We start from the raw sequence: 23,956 nt of genomic DNA, 5'->3' as shown, positions 1-23,956 counted from the left end.
TTGTCAAACATCCTAGAAACGCAAATGTGAGAAAGCTGGATATGGCGGTCGAGCACAGTGTAAAGTGCTGCATATAATGGTACATAATGGAGTATATGGACCTCCAGAGGACATTCTATAGGACAACTCATAGGTGTTCAGTGTCCTACCTAATGTATAGAATAAGCTAGTAGTCAAACCCACCTCCCTGGTGACTGGCTGGTGAGAGTCCTTCATTCATGACTTAAACATTCTAATGACCAGCTGTTGGCTATCATTGATATTCCGCTAATGAGCTTAATATACCTTAATTACACACATCTCACAGGCTGCTGCAGAAATCACTTTACTAACACAGGTAGGGGCACAACGCGTGTGTCTAATGTCTGATTGAGTCACATTGATAACGGCATCAAAAGAGGCCCCTCAGAACATCGGAACAATTAACAGCCTCTCTAAAGAAGCAAGGCCAGTGGCAGAAATGCACATCGTTTAGAAAAGGACGGGTCCATGTGCTGAAGCATCCTCTTTAGGAATTAGAAGGCCTTTCAAGTCGACCACTTATGCAAAGTACAGTTCCAAGCACCTGCACAAAAAGGTAAACCCAACACCCATCGACTCAATTGTACACTGAATAGGACATTCCTGGATGGTGCTCAGATTGCATTAAGTCAAATGAAAAGCCTGGTACTTCTCAAGAGGACTCTTTGGTCTTTTCTCCCCACAGATTTAACGAGAGATCAAAGTGGATAGATAGAGGGTGGACTGTATGCGCTTAGCGTGTGTGTGTGTGTGTGTGACAGTGCTTCTTGGGGATAGTAATGGACTAACACATTATGGAAGATTTGAGCTCTGGTTTAACCGAGATGAAGGCACAAGCAGAGACACAGCCACAGACACAGAGGAAACCTCACAGACCCAGTAGAGATGAATTCACAACCCTGTTTCTCCAATCTGTCCTCGAGTCCATTAAATCACCTCCTAAGATAGAGCCAAACAGAAAGCAGCAAGAGCATCTAAGACAATAGCGACATGTATTTATTCATCCTCTCTGAAATCACTGTATTGAGGCGGCAACTATGGTTACTGAGTCCTGTCCGTTTCGCAGGTGGCACATAGCGAAGCGGGGGACAGAAAGAAGCAGCTTAATTATTTAGCTGTGCTTTTGGCTCACTGCGGTGGGTCTGGGCCGAGCCAGACACACAGACACAGCGATAAACTGCAGGTCTCGAATGACAGTCTGGCAGCAAGGCAGAGCGCCGCACCACAGGACACTGTTGTTGGGAGTGATAACTACTTTTAGGAGATTTGTGAGTAAGGATGAAAGAAAAAAAATCGACTTAGCCCCCTCGTCAGCATCAGAGTCGCATGGCGCCCTGGTGTGGTGTTTATTGATCACTGATGGAGAACGCAGGGGCAGTCACTATCATACTGCAAAGAAGTCTCAACCCTTCTACTGTGTACTGCGCTTGCACGCACCAACGCAGACACAACCAACTAACCACCACAGACGGGTGATTGATTACGGGCGACTTAACCAACAGTTCTGTTCATCAGGAGGTCCTGGGTATTGTGGGTAACATACACGAAGGGCCACACAAGTTAGCAGGAGAGAGCGACAGGCAGGGAGAGACAACGAGAGAGAGCGCGCGATGCAGGGGGGGAGAGAGAGCGCGCGATGCAGGGGGGGAGAGAGAGCGCGCGATGCAGGGGGGGAGAGAGAGAGCGCGATGCAGGGGGGGAGAGAGAGAGCGCGATGCAGGGGGGGAGAGAGAGAGAGCGATGCAGGGGGGGAGAGAGAGAGCGCGATGCAGGGGGGGAGAGAGAGAGCGCGATGCAGGGGGGGAGAGAGAGAGCGCGATGCAGGGGGGGAGAGAGAGAGAGCGATGCAGGGGGGGAGAGAGAGAGAGCGATGCAGGGGGGAGAGAGAGCGCGCGATGCAGGGGGGGGAGAGAGAGCGCGATGCAGGGGGGGAGAGAGCGCGATGCAGGGGGGGAGAGAGAGAGCGATGCAGGGGGGGAGAGAGAGAGCGATGCAGGGGGGGAGAGAGAGAGCGATGCAGGGGGGGAGAGAGAGAGCGATGCAGGGGGGGAGAGAGAGAGCGATGCAGGGGGGGAGAGAGAGAGCGATGCAGGGGGGGAGAGAGAGCGATGCAGGGGGGAGAGAGAGAGCGATGCAGGGGGGGAGAGAGAGAGCGCGATGCGGGGGGGAGAGAGAGCGCGATGCAGGGGGGGGAGGAGAGCGAGAGAGCGATGCAGGGGGGGAGAGAGAGAGCGCGATGCATGGGGGGGGAGAGAGAGCGAAGCAGGGGGGGAGAGAGAAGAGAGCGATGCAGGGGGGGGGAGAGAGAGAGAGCGATGCAGGGGGGGGAGAGAGAGGAGACGATGCAGGGGGGGAGAGAGAGAGAGCGATGCAGGGGGGAGAGAGAGAGAGAGCGATGCAGGGGGGGAGAGAGAGAGCGATGCAGGGGGGGGAGAGAGGAGAGCGATGCAGGGGGGGAGAGAGGAGAGCGATGCAGGGGGGGAGAGAGAGCGCGATGGCAGGGGGGGAGGAGAGCAGAGAGCGATGCAGGGGGGGAGAGAGGATGAGCGATGCAGGGGGGGAGAGAGAGAGGAGAGAGCGATGGCAGGGGGGGAGAGAGAGCGATGAGGGGGAGAGAGTGATGCAGGGGGAGAGCGAGAGCGATGCAAGGGGGGACGAGAGAGCAATGCAGGGGGGAGGGAGAGGAGAGCGATGCAGGGGGGGGGAGAGAGCGATGCAGGGGGGAGAGAGAGGAGCGATGGGCAGGGGGAGAGAGAGAGCGATGCAGGGGGGGGAGAGAGAGAGAGCGGTGCAGGGGGGGAGAGAGAGAGCGATGCAGGGGGGGAGAGAGAGGCGATGCAGGGGGGGGAGAGAGAGAGAGCGATGCAAGGGGGGAGAGAGAGGCGATGCAGGGGGGGGAGAGAGAGAGAGCGATGCAGGGGGGAGAGCGAGAGAGCGATGCAGGGGGGGAGAGAGAGCGAGCAGGGGGGGGAGAGAGAAGAGCGTATGCAGGGGGGAGAGAGAGAGCGAGATGCAGGGGGGAGAGAGAGAGCGATGCAGGGGGGGAGAGAGAGAGCGATGCAGGGGGGAGAGAGAGAGCGATGCAGGGGGAGAGAGCGAGAACGATGCAGGGGGAGAGAGCGAGAACGATGCAGGGGGAGAGAGCGAGAACGATGCAGGGGGAGAGAGCGAGAACGATGCAGGGGGAGAGAGCGAGAACGATGCAGGGGGAGAGAGCGAGAACGATGCAGGGGGAGAGAGCGAGAACGATGCAGGGGGAGAGAGCGAGAACGATGCAGGGGGAGAGAGCGAGAACGATGCAGGGGGAGAGAGCGAGAACGATGCAGGGGGAGAGAGCGAGAACGATGCAGGGGGAGAGAGCGAGAACGATGCAGGGGAGAGAGCGAGAACAATGCAGGGGGAGAGAGCGAGAACAATGCAGGGGGAGTGTGTATACAATTACATCCACAGTATTGTGTTTTTTCTTTTGTTTTTCCCCCCTACATTACTCTTTTCAGTAAATGCCTCTGTTGAGTGGATTCATACGGCCCATGTGAGAAAGTCCATTAACAGAGTGTATTAAAAACAATTTACATGGGAGGTCCTGCCTCTAGCTCTCTACCTTCCTCTCTCGCTCCTTTTCTCTACACCTCTATTTGTCTCTCTCTCCCTCAGTGTGTGTGTGTGCGTGCGAGTGCACGCGCTACAACTACACCAAATCACTCTCGCGTGGTGATTCTACATGCAGTTTAAATGAGTTTGGACAAAATTACAAGTTTTTCTGATGAACGGCGGGGGCATTGTATTAATCAGGCAGAAGTTTACACTTTCTCATCTCTCAGTGTAATAGACTCAAGGCCATAACTCACAATTTGTTTGTAATTTTTTGCCATTGATTGAATGCCGGCTTTTGTATGTGTACAAATACACCCCCAAAAATGGCATCATTTCCATAATTTCTTTTGGGAGTAGAGATTGATGTGTGGAGCACGTCGGATGCTTGTCATTTAGCTTCTAGCTGTTGTGAGTTATGCCCGTGAGTCTATTAAGACCTCTACACTGAGAGATGAGAAGGTGTAAACTTCTGTCTGATTAAGATACATGTCTGTCCTGGTAGTTGTGATAGAACAGATTGGGAGTGTGACTGCCTCATATGTTGCTGCCATCACAAGCATATCCCACAATGCTTGACAATAGGATACAGAGACTGAAGTAGCACTGGCTTTTCTAAACCATCCGGACAGAGTATACACAGGATATACATATTGAAATGCCTCTGGGATTTCGATACCTTGGTCTCAGAGTACACTCAAAAGGATATACAGAAATGAAAGTAGCATTGGCATTTCTATACCATCCAGGGTATGTACACTCAACAGGATTTACAGAGATGAATATTGCATTGACATGTCTATACCATCCATACAGAGTAAACAGTGCCTTCAGAAAGTAGTGATACCGCTTTACGTTGTACAAATTTTGTCGTCAAAATTGATTAAATAGATTTTTTTCCCCCTCACCCATCTACACACAATACCCCATAATGACAAAGTAATAACGTGTTTTTAGAAATGTTTGCAAATGTACAGTGGCGTCAAGTACTTACTTAAAAACACTTTAAGGTACTACTTCAGTAGTTTTGAGATATCTGTACTTTACAATTTATATTTTTGTTAACTTTTACCTTTACTTCATTATATTCCAAAAGTCAACTATGTACTTTTTACTCCATACATTTTCCCCCGACACTCAAATGTACTTGTTACATTTTGAATGGCTAGCATGACAGGAAAATAGTCAAATTCATGCATGTATGAAGAGAACATCCCTCGTCATCCCTAATGCCTCTGATCTGACGGACTCACTAAACCCAAATGCTTTGTTTGAAAAATTATGTCTATCTTGTAGTGTGCCCCTGGTTACCCATAAATAACAAAAAACTAGAAAATGGTGCCATCTGGTTTGCTTAATACAGGGAATTTGAAATGATTTATACTTTTACTTTCAATAGTTAAGTATATTTTAGCAATTACATTTACTTTTGATACTTAAGTATATTTAAAAACAAATACTTAGACTTTTACTCAAGTACTATTTTACTGGGTGATTCACTTGTACTTGAGTAAAAGTTCAGATACCTTAATAGAAAATGACTCAAGTATGACAAATTGGGTACTTTTTGAAATATAGAAATATCTCACTTACATAATCAATCCCAAACCTGAGGCAATACATGTTATAATGTTATAATCCCTTTGGCAGCGATTACAGTTGTGAGTCTTTCTGGGTAAGTCTCTAAGAGGTTGCACACCTGGATTGTACAATATTTGCACATTATTATTTCAATTCTTCAAGCTCTGTCAAGTTGGTTGTTGATCATTGCTAGACAGCCATTTTCAAGTCTTGCCATAGATTTTCAGGACAATTTAAGTCAAAACTGTAACTAGGCCACACCGGACCATTGAATGTCGTCTTGGAAAGCAACTTGTGTACATTTGGCCCTATGTTTTAGGATATTGTCCTCCTGAAAGGTGAATTTGTCTCCCAGTGGCTGTTAGAAAGCAGACTGAGCCAGGTTTCCCTCCAGGATTTTGCCTGTGCTTAGCTCTATTACGTTTATTTTCAGCAACAACAAAATGTCATGCCTTGCCGATGACAAGCATACCCATAACAAGAAGCAGCCACCACCATGTTTGAAAATATGAAGAGTGGTACTCAGTGATGTGTTTGGCTGGATTTGCACCAGACATAACGCTTTGTATTCAGGACATAAATAATAAAACCTGAACTTAGAGGTTTGCCATAACAAAGGAGTTGAACACTCAAGCCATTGAGCTTTTCATTCATTTGTAAACATTTAAAAAAAAAAAAGAATTGCACTGACATTGAGGTATTTTATGTAGGCCAGTGACAATCTCTATTTAATACTTTCTGAAGGCACTGTATACACTCAAAAGTATAGGCCTACAGACATTGAAGTAGCACTGATATTTCTATAGCATAGAGTTATACACAGTACACACTTTTCCACCCTCTTATAACAGAGTCAAAGCAAATGCATTCAACATGGACATTTAATCAGTAGAAAAGCAGCTGACATTTAAAGCGTTCCACTTCCGTCTGACAGACATTTAATTGCGTTAAAGCCGTCTGTGTAACTCCTTTCTCTCTCTGCTAGGAGTGTGTGTGTGTCTGTGTTTGTATGTGTGTGTATGCGACCACATCTGTCTCAAGGAGAAACACACAATGACATAGTGATTTTCACCAAACTAATAGCTTTGTGTATACATCCCAGTCAGGCTGAAATTAACTTTCCAAATGACGTTCCCAGCATTTATTCAATACCAGATAGTAATGAAATCACAGAGAAAAGGCATGGTGTCTGTATCGAAGCCATTGCTATTCATGCTACATGAAACATTTGGTCCTCATTTCAATTTGATGAATTCTAGGAAAGAAACAAGCCCTCCACTCTTCTGTCCCCTTGACCTTTCGTCACTAGCTGACTGGTCCAAATGGAAAGGCACCATTGAGTATAATTTGATATGATAGCCTTGACATCATCTTTACGAATACAGCTACAGGCCAGAGGGTTGGACAGATCAAGAGTTCTAGCATAGCGCTACGGTGAGCCAGTTAGAGCCAAAGTCTTAGTCAATGTTTTTGGAGTATCTAGGGGTATGGTGGTAATGTAGAATGGCAGTGAGTGCTTCAGCCTTCTGAAAACAGCACCGCAGGCACTCTGCAATTCTTCCAGAGCCCTGAACAACAGTGTGTGTGTGTGTGTGTGTGTGTGAGAGAGACGTAAAGGCAGAGTTTGTGCATGTGTGAGAAAGCAACAGTGAGAGAGGTGAGAGAGAGGTGGGGTTGGGAGAGAGAGAAGTAGAGTTGGTGTGTGTGTGAGAGAGAGAGTTGGTGTTGGTGCCAAGTAAGCTATTGAGGCAGACAGAGATGCCAGTTACAGTCGCAGCGGTTCCCAACCACCTGAGGTGGATCAGTAGAGAGAACATTTTCAAAGAACATTCTGCCTGCTAGTTTCCAGTTAGTCATTTACCTGCTTAACCAATCAAACAAGCATGAGCTCTCTTCTCATTTGTTTACTTACAAAATGATTATTTTATCACCGTTTCATTACACTGCCTATTAGGCGACTGGGAGGGCATCAGACACTTCCCTGAAGTTTGTGTGATGCCTCCACTCACCTCACTTCAGTCTGTCGGTGGACCCAGTCGCCCAAGTAGAGCATCACCAGCCACAACATTTGGGATGCTTTTAAGGCATACTTCAGGGAATGATAATCTCATACTCTGAGAAAGTGTAATTGGAGTTAGAATGAAAAATGAAAGAAAAAATCTTAGAAAAAACCCATAGAAAATCTTTACAAGGTAAAGGAGAAAACATCATTTCTGAACTTAAGCAGGAAAATAATATTTTACTTTTGAAGAGAGCCAACTACTACAGGTTAAACTCAATTAAAGCATACTATTTAAATGGCAAATTAATCTGGTAAACACAGCCCTGACAAAACAAATACACGCCAAACAAGTTAGAATTTTAAACGATGGTTTAATTAGAAACAAAATCCTTTAATTAGTTACACTATTAATAATACTTTTAAAAGCTTCTATATAAATCTGATTTAAAAAACAGACTCAACAACACTACAACAGACAAAAAAAAGAGTCACCCCAAAATAAATATTAAACTCGTAAAATATTAGGGCGGAGAAAAGCACCAGGAATGGACTGCTTTCCCATATAAATGTATTTTACATTATGGGACAAAATAGTGTTCCTATTTACTGAAATGACAACACACGTCACTCAATTCAGTGCTTCCGAGTTACAGTTGAAGTACGTCACTCAATTCAGTGCTTCTGAGTTACAGTTGAAGTACGTCACTCAATTCAGTGCTTCTGAGTTACAGTTGAAGTCGGAAGTTTACATACACCTTAGCCAAATACATTTAAACTCAGTTTTTCACCATTTCTGACATTTCATCCTAATAAAAAGTCATAGTCTTAGGTCAGTTAGGATCACCACTTTATTTTAAGAATGTGAAATGTCAGAATAATAGTAGTGAGAATGAGTTATTTAAACTTTTATTTATTTCATTACATTCCCAGTGGGGTCAGAAGTTTACATACACCCAATTGGTATTTGGGAGCAATGCCTTTAAATTGTTTCACTTGGGTCAAACGTTTCGGGTAGCCTTCCACAATAAGTTGGGTGGATTTTGGCCCATTCCTCCTGACATAGCTAGTGTAACGGAGTCAGGTTTGTAGGCCTCCTTGCTCACACATGCTTTTTCAATTCTGCCCACACATTTTCTATAGGATTGAGGTCAGGGCTTTGTGATGGCCATTCCAATACCTTGACTTTGTTGTCCTTAAGCCATTTTACCATATTCCATTTGGAAGACCCATTTCCGACCAAGCTTTAACTTCCTGACTGATGTCTTGTGATGTTGCGTCAATATATCCACATCATTTTCTTCCTCAATTTTCCTTCCACATCGGTCCCTCCTGCAGTAAAGCACCCCCACAACATGATGCTGCCACCATCGTGCTTCACGCTTGGGATGGTATTCGTCGGCTTGCAAGCATCCCCCTTTTTCCTCCAAACATAACGATGATCATTATGGCTAAACAGTTGTACTTTTGTTTCATCAGACCAGAGGACATTTCTCCAAAAAGTATGATCTTTGTACCCATGAGCAGTTGCAAATCGTAGTCTAGCTTTTTTATGGCAGTTTTGAAGCAGTGGCTTCTTCCTTGCTGAGCGGCCTTTCAGGTCATGCAAACTCCCGACTTCAACTGTACATGTATCAAACAGTTATTTCAGTCTGCAGAATACAGACACATAAGTTGAATAAATTGTGACAACAAAATAATAAGAACTCATAAGCAACAGAATTACAAAAGATCTTATCAGACTTGATACATATTAATCAAACAAGGTTTATTAAAACAGACACTTAAAAACAAATACAAGAACAAGTTTCAGTACAATACAATAAAAAAGCCAAAAAGGCTTCCAATCATCTTGAATGTCCTTTTCTAGTCAAAACTTTGGTACCCTTCAACTCTCCAGAAACAAATAACACATTATGTGATGATATTTCTTTAGAAAAGGGGAACGAGACAGGGATGCCCTCTCTTCCCCCTCCTTTTTGCAGAAAGTGACAAACAAATATGTAAAGATTACTTATCCATTACTCAACAACATGAAAGCATATCAAATAGAATAAATGGTAAAGTATTGCATGCTCATAGTTCTGAGGGTGGTTTTAACCTTCCAGATGTAGAAATGTATCAACTCGCCACCCAAGGCTTTTACTTGCAACATATAGTTAAATGCACTAAAGAGGAACAACGGGTACATACTGAAGATGCACATGATCATCCCCAGAATCTTTTCATGTCTTTTTTCAAAGGATGGAGGTAAGAACATTGAAAACTATAACAATATGGAAGAAAATGAAACAGATTCTACAAGAACCAATATCAATCCCTAAAAATACACCACTATGGAACAATACTTGGAAAGCTTTTCAGAATTCACCGATGAATTGGCCTGCATGGAAACCATAAATAACTTGGCAATAGGAAATACAATTACTGACATGACAGAATTAAGAAAGGAATTTTGGACTGACCAACGTATACATTGTCAAATGCAAGCAACTTAAAAGTTGTATGTCATGAAATATTGATCTGAAAACTTTTGGACATCAAAGCAAATGAGGGAATTCTATTTGAGTAAGAAAAGGATACTCATACGAGGTAAGATGTACAAAACATTGCAGAAAGCCTATCCAACTGAATCTCTTTGGAAAAAATAAATTAACTATTGTAACCAAGACCTAAAAATAACTGATATTGGCACACAAGTGTTGGAACATAAACAAAATGTATGCTTAATCCAGTATAAACTAATGTACAGAAATGTTTATACAAGAGACAAAAATCCCAAATTTTACAGCACAACGGCAGAGTAATGTCTAAAACTAACAGTGACTCAATGATTCATGCTTTCTGGGAGTGCTATGAAGTCCAAAAGTTACGGGCAGAGTTAGAGTGTTGGCTGTCAGAAGTTTTACAATATAAATTATCTTTAAATCTGCCCATCTGCATAATTTAAGACATGGCATATGAGGGGAATACCCAATGTGTTGGACTGACTGTACTTTTTCATCAATCATTTTGAAAAAGGTTTGCTAAACAACTGGAAATTAAATGACCCTCTATGGTTAAGACACTGGATGTCTCAAACACATTAAATACTGAAAAAAATGTGGGCTACAGAGAGGCAGAATAGTGCAGTTTGAAGCTATATGGCATAAAGTATTGCAAGCACTAGAGCTGTCCAGGGGATGAGAAATGAGAAAGTGTTATTGTGAGACGGGCAGGATGGGCGAGGTTACTGTGGGAACATGTGGGACTGAGCAAGTGTGAGGTCATTCATGTTTGTTGAAATGTGTGGATGTAAATGTTAAATTGTATGCATTTGTATTGTCAAAAAGTTAATAAACCAAGTGATATATGGCTGGAGAAAATTTGAACAGCAACTGCAGGGAATGAATGATACCGCGTGAGAGAGGTGTGTATTATATAAGGTGATATTCTAAGTGTGAGTTAACATGCAGGTTATCACGTGGCCATACATCCTCTCTTTTTAATTAAGGCCTGTACTCATGTACGATGTCCATTATGAGAGCACATAACTTCAAGTTTTCTGCTTCACATGCTTGATTGGCTGCGGGAGCTGCTGGGGCCATCTCGTGCGTGTGCGTGCCATTGCTCGTGACTAAATGTGTGTCAGGGTAAGCGCTCCTGGGCTGTGGTGTAGAACTGTGAACAGATACAGATTTACAGAACCCTGGGTGAACCATGCAACAACCCCTGCACGACAGCGTCTCAACTCCAAGCCCTTACCATTGGAGGCTAAACTCGATTTAAATCAAAACTGTTACAACACTGGAAGATTGATTCCACCCGTTTCGATTTTATTTCTCCCTCACACCATCCATCTATCAATAGTTAAATGTGTTCTACTGCTTTCAGACTCAGGGGTATTGGTCACAAAGATCACAGATTTTTAATTTGTTTATTTCACCTTTATTTAACCAGGAAGGCTAGTTGAGAACAAGTTCTCATTTGCAACTGCGACCTGGCCAAGAAAAAGCATAGCAGTTCGACATACAACAACACAGAGTTACACATGGAATAAACAAAACCTACAGTCAATAATACAGTAGAAAAAAAATATATATACAGTGAGTGCAAAGATAAGGTAAGGCAATAAATAGGCCATGGTGGCAAAGTAATTACAATATAGCAATTAAACACTGGAATGGTAGATGTGCAGAAGATGAATGTGCAAGTAGAGATACTGGGGTGCAAAGGAGCAAGATAAATAAATACAGTATGGGGATGAGGTAGTTGGATAGGCTGTTTACAGATGGCCTATACACAGGTGCAGTGATCTGTGAGCTGCTCTGACAGCTGGTGCTTAAAGTTAGTGAGGGAGATATGAGTCTCCAGCTTCAGTGATTTTTGCAGTTCGTTCCAGTCATTGGCAGCAGAGAACTGGAAGGAAAGGTGACCAAAGGAGGAATTGGCTTTGGGGGTGACCAGTGAGATATACCTGCTGGAGCGCGTGCTACGAGTGGGTGCTGCTATGGTGACCAGTGAGCTGAGATAAGGCGGGGCTTTTCCCAGCAGAAACTTGTAGATGACCTGGAGCCAGTGGGTTTGGCGACGAGTATGAAGCGAGGGCCAGCCAACGAGAACGTACAGGTCGCAGTGGTGGTTAGTATTAGATTTAAATCGGCCGATTTTTTAAAATTGTATTTGTAATAATGACAATTACAACAATACTGAATGAACACTTATTTGAACTTAATACATCAATAAAATCAATGTAGCCTCAAATAAATAATGAAACATGTTCAATTTGGTTTAAATAATGCAAAAACAAAGTGTTGGAGAAGAAAGTAAAAGTCAAATATTTGCCATGTAAAAAAGCTAACGTTTAAGTTCCTTGCTCAGAACATGAGAACATATGGAAGCTGGTGGTTCCTTTTAACATGGGTCTTCAATATTCCCAGGTAAGAAGTTTTAGGTTGAAGTTATTATAGGAATTATAGGACTATTTCTCTCTATACCGTTTGTATTTCATTAACCTTTGACTATTGGATGTTCTAATAGGCACTTTTTAGTATTGCCAGTGTAACAGTATAGCTTCCGTCCCTCTCCTCGCTCCTCCCTGGGCTCGAACCAGGAACACAACGACAACAGCAATCCTCGAAGCAGCGTTACCCATGCAGAGCAAGGGGAACAACCACTCCAAGTCTCAGAGCGAGTGACGTTTGAAAAGCTATTCGCGCGCACCCCGCTAACTAGCTAGCCATTTCACATGGGTTACACCAGCCTAAATCTCGGGAGTTGATAGGCTTAAAGTCACAAACAGCGCAATGCCGGAAACTATCATCTCGAAAACAAGATGTTTATTCTTGCAGTGAAATACGGAACCGTTCCGTATTTTATCAAATGGGTGGCATCCATAAGTCTAAATATTGCTGTTACATTGCACAATCTTCAATGCTATGTCATAATTACGTAAAATTCTGGCAAATTAGGCGGCCCAAACTGTTGCGTATACACTGACTGCGTGCAATAAATGCAAGAGAAGTGACACAATTTCACCTGTTTAATATTGCCTGCTAACCTGGATTTCTTTTAGCTAAATATACAGGTTTAAAAATATATACTTCTGTGTATTGATTTTAAGAAAGGCGTTGATGTTTATGGTTAGGTACACATTGGAACAACGATGCGCACCGCATCGATTATATGCAACGCAGGACACGCTGTAGCGGTATTTATTAGAGAGGGGTAAAGAAAGATTTTGTTCGGGCGCCAGGCAGGTATTAACCATGCCGAAAGGAAAAGAGTAGAATAGAGAGAGTACCACTACCAGACCCACACACATCAGCAGAAGAGACTGCCTAGAGTGTAGCCTGTTTACCAGATAGCCAGTGGAGTGAAAAAAAGAATACACACCATATAAAACCCACAGCACAGGGGTAGCCCAAACAAGAATACCTCATACAATAATACTAATACTAATAATGGCAGAGCAATTTAACAGCAACTTCATACAAGAACGAACCCAGTCATCAACATAGGACTTGCAATAATCTGTATTATTTTCTAGTGGATGAGTGCAGAGGGTATGAATGTGGGGGGTGTTCATCGACACAAAGGCCTTAAAAATGTCCACAGTCTTCTCGGCCACGTCATTAGTACACCCCACCTCAATACAGTACACATAATATACAACTTGCAAGCAACCTACTAAAATGTCCATCCAAATACTTCTGGCAGGGAAATAATAGTCCAGCTCTAATGAACTTCAATGGGAAGTGCATTTGAAAAATAGAGAGTCTGTTGCAGGGTAAAGGACTGGAATGAGAGGGAAGTGAAAGAGAGAAAAAGATAACAAGAGAGATCTAAGCTGTGGTCTTCAGGCGTGCAGGTGTACTGTCTGACTGTCCAATGGTTTTGTTGGTTTGTATGTTAAAGCTTCGCAAAAATGTTGCTACTAATCCATGCGATCCATAACGGGCGCGGTCCCAAACGAAAACAACCACGACCTAGTGCGATTACACCGATGATTGAGTTAAATACTCTATAAACTACACACGCTGAAAACAAACAAAACTTCTGCAGCACAGCACACAATCAAACTGTCGCGCCACCAAAGAGCCCCTCCAAAGAGCTGAATGAGCCCTCTTTATTTTCTCCTTCCTTACTGCTCATGCTCTTTTAAAGTGGCAGTGCACGGTGAAGGCTCCGTGCAGATTTCGCCACACTCCTCCCCCCATGAAAAAACAATGCCTGTATTAACAGAGGATGCAGGCCTTGACAGGTTCATGTTCCTGCTACACAAAACCAGGGAAGTCCTCCTCATCAGAGTCCTCCACGAAGAGGTCCTGCAGGTGTTGCTTTTGCCTGCGATCCAGCTCCTCTGCCGTAGGGTAGCAGGGCTTTAGGTCAACAACATGCACTGTCCTGACATCTTCCCCAGTGTCCTCCAAACAGACCAAGTAGTTCACTGGTCCCAACTGCTGCACTACACGGTATGGACCTTTCCATCTCGAAGCTAGCTTGGCAGTGAACTTCTTAGATGCCTTTGACAGATGATGTGAACGTACCCAAACATGAGACTGGGGTGGAAAACACACGTCTCGTCTATGTTTGTCATAGTTTCTCAGCTGTCGTTGTTTGGCTTTGGTTTTGCTGGCCTCCACTCTGGCTAGCAAGGTGTGGTGGTGTTGTACGGCATCAAACGCTGGGCAGTCAGGTGAAACATTCAAACTTTGCAAGACCCTGTCCATCGGACCTTTTAGTGGTCTTCCCAGGAGGAGTTCGGCGGGAGTGACCCCAGAAGTCTCCTGCACGGCAGAGTTCAGTGCAAAGCGAAATTCTGGAAGATGCTGATCCCACCTTGTGTGCTGATCCCCCACGAATGAAGCAATCATCCCCTTCAGGGTTCGGTTTACCCTCTCGGTCAGGTTGGTCTGAGGATGATAGGCTGTGGTCAACTTGGCAATTACACCCCAGTAGGTACAGAGCTCTTTGTAGATTCCTGATATGAACTGCGGACCTCGGTCAGAGAGGATTTGGTCTGGAATCCCAAATCTGGTAAAGACCTCCCTTCTCAGAATTAGAGCAATGGCTGATGCAGTGACTTTGCGGAGGGGAAACAACTCCACCCAGTGTGTGTAGTAGTCCACTACCACCAATAAAAATTCATTCCGTGTCCCCCGGCTGGGAGGAAAAGGTCCCATGAGGTCAATTCCCAACATTTCATTTGGATGGTTCACCACGGTCTGCTGCATTTTCCCGGCAGGTCTGCCAATGTCTGGTTTGTATTTCTGGCAGACTTCACACTGCTGTACAAACTTCCGGGTATCAACCCACATGCCTGGCCAGTAAACCACCTCTTGTAGTCTTCGATAACTTTTAAAAACTCCAAGATGGCCACTCATGGGATTGGCATGATAAGCTTGGATTATCTGGTCACTCAATGTAGAGGGAATGAAGACGCGATAATGGGTACTGTGTATTCCATCCCCTCTTGGAGTTTTTCGATACACTTTATCCTGAATTATGCTATACTTATCATTGAAGCGACTCTTGGAGTCTTCTTCCGACAGACTCTTGTGGATCACCATGATGGCAGCATCCTTCTGCTGTGCTCTCCGTACACTCATCATCCAGAGGAAAGGAATCATCCAGAGATTTAGCGGTAGTATAAGTACTGCACAAGGGAGGACAAACATTGGCAGTCTCTGTAATCCGAGAAAGGTCATCTGGTACAATGTTCAGTTTTCCTTTGGGATACTCAATGGATGAAGTCAAACTTCTGCAGTCTGATAGACCAGCGAATAAGACGGCTGTTGGTCTTGCCTGATGCCAGAACCCACTGCAGAGCAGCATGGTCTGTGACAACGGTGAAGATCTTTGCCTCCAAGTAGTAGCTCCATTTCCCTCCATTTCCCCACACTAGATAAACTAGTAATATCATCAACCATGTGTAGTTAACTAGTGATTATGATTGATTGATAGTTTTTTACAAGATAAGTTTAATGCTAGCTAGCAACTTACCTTGGCTTACTGCATTCGCATAACAGGCAGTCTCCTCGTGGAGTGCAATGTAATCAGGTGGTTTGAGCGTTGGGACTAGTTAACTGTAAGGTTGCATGATTGAATCCCCCGACAAGGTAAAAAAACAGTCGTTCTGCCCCTGAACGAGGCAGTTAACCCACCGTTCCTAGGACATCATTGAAAATAAGAAAGTGTTCTTTAACTGACTTGCCTAGTTAAATAAAGATTAAATAAAAGGTGTAAAAAAAATGTTTTAAATTCATTAAAAAAATTGGCCAAATCGCTGTCCAAAAATACAGATTTCCGATTGTTATGAAAACTTGAAAATCGGCCCCAATTAAATCGGCCATTCCGATTAATCGGTCGACCTCTAGTTAGTATATGAGGCTTTGGTGACAAAACGGATGGCACTGTGATAGACTGCATCCAATTTGTTGAGTAGAGTGTTGGAAGCTATTTTATAAATGACATCGCCGAAGTCGAGGATCAGTAGGATGGTCAGTTTTACGAGGGTGTGTTTGGCAGCATGAGTGAAGGAGGCTTTGTTGCGAAATAGGAATTCTAGATTTAATTTTGGTGTCCTTCACCAGAGAGGAAGCCTGGACAGACAGACACACAGAGATAGAGAGGGTGACAGAGGCCGTGTGTGAGGCATCTTGATCTGTACAGGGCTAAGCTGGGAGGAAAGGCGTGTGGGAGGTGTCAGGTGAGCCAGCCTCTGGTGTATGGCAGGACAAAGACAACTGAATAGGACAGGTAATGGACAGCTAAGACAGCAGCTAGCGCTAGACTGCTTGTAGACTGCTGACTTTAGACAGGCAAATGATGCTCTAAGGAACCTGTAGGAGCATAGGAATGGCTTGTTTTAAGTAAAACCTGTATATAAGCCATATAAAGCACAGGTTATATCCTGCAGTAAAGATATTCACCCCAGTGCTTGTCAACATTTTGGTTTCGCCGATTCAACGGAGGAGAGGAGCATCCAGCAGCATGGTCAAACATATCGCAGTACATATTCTGCTGTTCTCACGCACGTGCGATGACGTCAGAGGTATAAAAAAAAAAAAAAAAAAAACAGTGTTCGTTGATAGCGGGAACGTCTTTGGCGTTGTGATATCCCAAACAGACGTGGCAGTTTCACCATATAATGATTCTAGCTTTAAGGTAAGGTCCAGGATGCATTACAAGATGGTGGGCCTAGATTCTGACCTGATTTGTAGACCAGTTTGATCAACATTTTCTGTGAAACCAGAGGCCGGGGGAAATGTAGTCGCTGATCAGAGACTGGGAGGAAAAGGAATCTTTGGATGAATCCCAAATGGCACCCTTATTCCCTATATAGCACACAACCTTTGACCAGAGTCCTGTTGAAAAGCAGTTGAGGGAATAGGATGCCATTTTGGGCTGCAGCCTGTGTGTCTGTTTCATTAGCCTGAGAAAAGGCTTCCCATTATGTGATAAACAAATAGATAATGAGGGCTCATTTGCTGCATATTGGCCTCAGTACATGCCAGCGGGCTCTGACATTTGGCTGTCTGTGGCCCTGTGGTGGCTCACGGCAAGGGGGCCAAGGAGGGGAGAGGGGAAAAAGAGGAGAGCAGACGGCAGGCACAGTGGAGAGAGGAGTCACACGGACAAGTGCTCATAAACACACACAGACATGCGTGCGCGCACACCCACACACGGTGAACTCTTCAACTCTCTCAACACACACACACAACAAGAAAACGCTTCAACTCTGTGTCTGCACATGCATGTGCACACACCCACACAAACAAATCCGATGCACTCTGTGTCACAAGCAGTGCTCTTGGGAGATAGAGGAACATACTCAGAGACTCTGTGATTAGAGAGGCTGACCAGAACAAGGTCTGAACCACAGGAAGCTGTCATTATCCCTCCAGGCTAATGCCAAGCTAACAGCCTAACAGAGCCATGGCATCCCTATGCCCTGCACTCCTCTATGGGTCATTCAGTTTACTGGAGGTGCAGGAGGGATGCAATACCCCTTTCGACTCAGAGTCAATTACATTTTCTATTCCGCATGGAGTTGAATTGTGTTGAAACGAACCCCCCCCCCCACGATCCAACAACAAGGAAGCAGTGAATTATAGATTACTGAAGCCCGTTTTTTATTTTAATCATCACTCATGTCATTTACTAGCTAAACCCTACCAGGGCGGGCCTAGTGTTCACTTCATCAGTCCTGAGCCTTGCTGTAGTCCAGTGAGGAGAGCGGCAGAGTGCGTGTCTCAAACCGCACCCTATTCCATTTATAGTGCGCTACTATTGACGAGGGCCCATAGGGCTCTGGTCAAAAGTAGTCCACTATATAAGGGAAAGGGAACCATTTGAGACGCAGACAGCGAGTGCGAGCAAGAGTAGCCTGGAGCGACCAGAAGAGTACAGTACGGTGTGAGAGGAGAGCAGAACCATGTGAGTTAGTGTGCTCTGAACTGTCACTGCATGGTAATCAAAAAGACCCAGATGAAAGGTCACTGCTGAGAGAGACAGACTGTTTGTGGGAGTAATGGAGCAGGCTCTGAGGCCTGGCCAATCTGTGGAGATGGTGCCAAGGGCCTGGAGCTGGGCTGGAGTCAGGGTGGGTGGGCTGCTGGTGGGGACCAGCCCCACTGTGGGGGGGATTTACTGGGGATATCAACTAGAGTCCGAGGTCAGTTTGATGAAGGCTAAGGTCAAAGTCAAAGCCACTTATTAGGGGCAAAGCCAAAGACTAGGGTGGGTTAGCTAGCTGGGAGCCAAAGACCCAGTCTTGGATGCGAGTTAGAAGGGAAGAAACCCAGAAGTAGGTTAGTTTTTCTAGGGACCAAAGCCCTATTACTGGGGTGGGTTTGCTTGAGGCAGGTTGGCCTGAACAGCAGGCCTTGGCCTGGGATGAAGGAAGTAGGCAAGGTCTGCGTCTGTCCGTCTTGTGACTCCTGTCCAGCTCTGGTCTCTGGTCCTCCCCTGCCTGGCTGATACATAATGGACCTGAGACTGGCTCTAGTCTACTGTCAAATTCTGGTCCTCTGCTGCCTGGCTGCCTAATTAGGTCAAACTTATTACCAGCCCTTCTGCCAAGAATAGGCCTGGCCGTCAGGACATCAGTGGTCAGTACAGAGGAGGGGACTGGCTAGCTGGGGCTGCAGATGGTCAAAGCACAGTCAGAGCAGGAGGTGCAGAACACTGACAGGGAGAATGTCAGCCACACACACGCACAGACTCACACCCTCGCGCGCACAGCGGCATTAACCCAAGTCTCATTTTGTGACACGTTCGCCATGGTGACTCATTGTGTAGCCAATCCACACCTTTAGATTGAACACTCATTTCAGTTCCCATAATCACACTTCTCTCTGCCTATAGCGCTCGTATATGCCCCCCCCTCCCCCCTCCCCTCCTTATCCAGAGAGGGAAATGCCAAACGTCCATCCCATTCCAAGTACAACCATACTGTAGGCAATTAAGTAAGAAGAAACGTGAACACGGCCCTCAGCACTACAGTCAAAAAGGTAGACATTTTCTCATGAGGTTTCACAGCGGGTGTAAGGTAGAGGTGTAAGTCAGTGATGACGGTGGAACACAGTGCCTTCGGAAAGTATTCAGACCCCCTTCACTCGTCCCATATTTTGTTACGTTACAGGCTTATTCTAAAATGGCTTACTCAATCTACGCACAATAAAATAAAATAAAATAAAATGTGATTTGTCACATACACATGGTTAGCAGATGTTAATGCGAGTGTAGCGAAATGCAATAACCAATAGTGACAAAGCGAAAACAGGTTTTCATAAATCTTGGCAAATGTATTACAAATTCAATGTTAAATTCAATTGATTGGAAATGATTCGGAAAGGCATACACATGTCTATATAAGTTCCCATTGTTGACAGTTCATGTCAGAGCAAAAACCAAGCCGTGAGGTGGAAGGAATTGTCTTAGAGATTCGAGACAGGATTGTGTCGAGGCACAGATATGGGGAAGGGTACCAAAACATTTCTGCAGCATTGAAGGTCCCCAAAGAACCACAGTGGTGTCCGTCATTGTTAAATGGAAGAAGTTTGGAACCACCAAGACTCTTCCTAGAGCTGGCCGCCCGGCCAAACTGAGCAGTCGGGGGAGAAGGGCCTTGGTCAGGGAGGTGACCAAGAACTCGATGGTCACTGACAGAGCTCTAGAGTTCTTCTGGAAATGGGAGGACCTTCTAAAAAGGACAACCATATCTGCAGGACTCAATCAAGCCTTTATGGTAGAGTGGCCACACGGAAGCCACTCCTCAGAAAAGGGCACCTGACAGCCCGCTTGGAGTTTTCTAAAAGGAATTCTAAATAGACTCAGAACTTGATAAACAAAATTCTCTGGTCTGATGAACAGCCAAGATAACGCAGGAGTGGCTTCGGGACAAGTCTGTGAATGTCCTTGAGTGGCCCAGCCAGAGCCCGGACTTGAACCTGATTGAACATCTCAGGAGAGACCTGTGTGCAGCAACGCTCCCCATCCAACCTGACAGAACTTGAGGATCTGCAGAGAAGGGGTGAAACTCCCCAAATACAGGTGTTCCAAGCTTGTAGCGTCATACCCAATAAGACTTAAGGCTGTAAATGCTGCCAAAGGTGCTTCAAAAAAGTACTGAGTAAAGGGTCTGAATACTTATGTAAATGTAATAGTTTTAAATTTTTCATAAATGAGAAGAAAAAAATTATTTTTTATTTTATTTTTATTTGTCATTGTGGGGAGGTAGAGGTAGAAAGAGATGAAATGAAGACGGAGGGAGAGGTAATAGAAAGATGAAATAAAGACGGAGGGAGAGGTAATAGAAAGATGAAATGAAGACGGAGGGAGAGGTAGAGAGAGATGAAATAAAGACGGAGGGAGAGGTAGAGAGAGATTAAATAAAGACGGATGGAGAGGTAAGAGAGATTAAATAAAGACGGAGAAAGAGAGAGATGAAATGAAGACGGAGGGAGAGGTAAGAGAGAGATGAAATAAAGACGGAGGGAGAGGTAGAGAGAGATGAAATAAAGACGGAGGGAGAGGTAGAGAGAGATGAAATAAAGACGGAGGGAGAGGTAGAGAAAGATGAAATAAAGATGGAGGGAGAGGTAGAGAGAGATGAAATAAAGACGGAGAAAGAGAGAGATGAAATAAAGACGGAGGTAGAGAGAGATGAAATAAAGACAGAGGGAGAGGTAAGAGAGAGATGAAATGAAGACGGAGGGAGAGGTAGAGAGAGATGAAATAAAGACGGAGGTAGAGAGAGATGAAATAAAGACAGAGGGAGAGGTAGAGAGAGATGAAATGAAGACGGAGGGAGAGGTAAGAGAGAGATGAAATAAAGACGGAGGTAGAGAGAGATGAAATAAAGACAGAGGGAGAGGTAAGAGAGAGATGAAATGAAGACGGAGGGAGAGGTAAGAGAGAGATGAAATAAAGACGGAGGGAGAGGTAAGAGAGAGATGAAATAAAGACGGAGGTAGAGAGAGATGAAATAAAGACAGAGGGAGAGGTAAGAGAGAGATGAAATGAAGACGGAGGGAGAGGTAGAGAGAGATGAAATAAAGACGGAGGGAGAGGTAAGAGAGAGATGAAATGAAGACGGAGGGAGAGGTAAGAGAGAGATGAAATAAAGACGGAGGGAGAGGTAGAGAGAGATGAAATAAAGACGGAGGGAGAGGTAAGAGAGATTAAATGAAGACGAGGGAGAGGTAAGAGAGATGAAATAAAGACGGAGAAAGAGAGAGAGATTAAATGAAGATGGAGGGAGAGGTAAGAGAGATGAAATAAAGACGGAGAAGAGAGAGAGACCCCCCTCTCTCTCCCAGGGGAGGACGAAAAGAGGATAGATGGACGCGAGTGTTAGTGCCTCTGGCGCGTCGGTGGCAGTCTGCATGCCAAGCTGTGTGTGTGTGGTGCAGCGGTGCAGCAGGGATAATACTAAATCAGTGGGCACTGTAAACACTATAAATCAACTGCGACACACGGACACACACACAGGCGCATGCTCACACACACACACACACAGATCCCCTCGCGACATGCACCACTGAACCTCTGCATATTCAACCACACACCAGTTTCAATTCAATCTGCACAGAGAGGGAAGAAGGAGGAGGGTGGGAAAAGGAGGGAGAGGAAGGGTAATGAGGGACTAGGAGGGAGAAGAAGGGTAATGAGGGACTAGGAGTGAGAGGAAGGGTAATGAGGGACTAAGAGGGAGAGGAAGGGCAATGCGGGACCAGGAGGGAGAGTAAGGGTAATGCGGGACTAGGAGGGAGAGTAAGGGTAATGCGGAACTAGGAGGGAGAGTAAGGGTAATGCAGGACTAGGAGGGAGAGTAAGGGTAATGCGGGACTAGGAGGGAGAGTAAGGGTAATGAGGGACTAGGAGGGAGAGTAAGGGTAATGAGGGACTAGGAGGGAGAGTAAGGGTAATGAGGGACTAGGAGGGAGAGTAAGGGTAATGAGGGACTAGGAGGGAGAGTAAGGGTAATGAGGGATTAGGAGGGAGAGGAAAGGTAATGAGGGACTAGGAGGGAGAGGAAGGGTAATGAGGGACTAGGAGGGAGAGGAAAGGAGAACTTGGAAACGTGTCTCATTAAAGCTGAAGCAGCATCCATTGACCCAAAACTGTTCAGAGCGTGGTTGAGAGGTATTTTTCAACAGAGGAGAAGATGCATGCAGGGGAAGACAAGAGAAGATACCTCAGTCAATAAGAGAAACAGAGAGAAGAGAGGAACTAGGGGGCAGGGCCCAAAGTCTGATTCCTGCTTCATGCCAATGTCACCTTGCAGCAGCTGCTGCTGTCATCCCACTAATGCAGCCAATATGACCCCTGATCCCTGTAGTTAATGATGAGCGCAGTGCTGGGCTGGGATGTGCTGGAGAGAAGATCACACTGGCTGGCACACTCTGCTCAGCCCTACTGGGACTCACATTCATACTTAGTGGCACAGTCTCAAATGACACCCTATTCCCTGTATAAACAATGCACTACTTTTAAACAGCACCCTTTGTGGCCAAATGACCAACGTCCAAATGACAGCCTTTCTTAAATAGAGCAACATGGGGATAGAGTCAGAGAACTCACTCTTCCAAATAAAAAGCCATGGAAACATCACTATTAAAAAGGGGGTATTTTTCTCACCCAGGACCTCAGTAAAAGGTGATGTAGGTACGACACCATACATTTCCATCCTTCTCTCTTACCTGGAAATCTCTCTGGTCCAGAATCTCTTTCCTCCATCGTACCAGGAAAGCAGCACACACGTAGAGATGGAAGTGAGAGAATCCCTCAGGTTCAGCCTGCAGAGAGAGAGAGAGACAGAATTACACAACTAAACAAATGTTCTAACATATCCTGAGTTATTTTGACAATGAACTCAGTATTGAACAGACAGCATTAGATAGCAGCAGTAGGGCGACAGTGAAGATAATACTGTAGCATCCTCCATCTCTCCACTTAGGCCGTCTATACCTTAACATTATGTTTGAAAGGAAGACTTAAATCTCCCAGAGTGGGAATTTGGACACTTACTGGGGGGGCGGAAGACTACATATTTTCTGTCACAATCAGGGAATTTACATTCAACTAGGAGCTGAAAGACAAATCCCTTTTAAATTTGCCCTTTACTTTCTCTCCTCCCTTCCTTCCTTCAGACGCTCATTCCATTTCCAGGCCCGTTTCTAGAGCGCTGAATAAAGGAGGGAAATGAAAGTGAGAGAGAGAGAGTGAGATGGTCTATAGCCCTCATCTAAAGGGGCTATCCAGGGGAAGACAATGAAAGCTCTTAAAACCGACTGAAGGAGGAAAGGAGTGGAAATGGGACAATGTGTTCAAGTGCTCACAGTAATACAGGTCTTCACAAACGCTCAGCGTCCAGGCATCTCATCTGCAAATGTACAGTCGTGGCCAAAAGTGTTGAGAATGACACAAATATTAATTTCCAAAAAGTTCGCTGCATCAGTGTCTTTAGATATTTTTTGCCAGATGTTACTACGGAATTCCGAAGTATAATTACAAGCATTTGTGTCAGTCTTTTATTGACAATTGACCACAAGTTCTCAATGGGATTAAGGTATTGGGAGTTTCTTGGCCATGGACCCAAATATCGACTCAAATATTACTTTTGGCTTATGGCAAGGTGCTCCATCATGCTGGAAAAGGCATTGTTCGTGACCAAACTGTTCCTGGATGGTTGAGAGAAGTTGCTCTCGGAGGATGTGTTGGTACCATTCTTTATTCATGGCTGTGTTCTTTGGCAAAATTGTGAGTGAGCCCACT

The 23,956-nt window shown here is 44.9% G+C and overlaps 1 protein-coding gene across 1 annotated transcript in view; it reads right to left on the bottom strand.

Annotated features, from left to right (window-relative positions):
- LOC109864391 (TBC1 domain family member 22B-like) overlaps window positions 1-23,956 on the bottom strand; it is a 170,981-nt gene that overhangs the window by 7,095 nt on the left and 139,930 nt on the right. Inside the window, exon 15 of the mRNA XM_031798280.1 lies at window positions 22,882-22,977. Coding sequence (XP_031654140.1) covers window positions 22,882-22,977 — 96 coding nt within the window. The remainder of the gene's footprint in view (window positions 1-22,881; window positions 22,978-23,956) is intronic.

This window comes from Oncorhynchus kisutch, linkage group LG19 (assembly GCF_002021735.2).
Source record: "Oncorhynchus kisutch isolate 150728-3 linkage group LG19, Okis_V2, whole genome shotgun sequence".
NCBI lineage: Eukaryota > Metazoa > Chordata > Actinopteri > Salmoniformes > Salmonidae > Oncorhynchus > Oncorhynchus kisutch.
The sequence above is the reverse complement of the archived record's forward strand: the minus strand, read 5'-3'. Positions and strand labels throughout refer to the sequence as shown.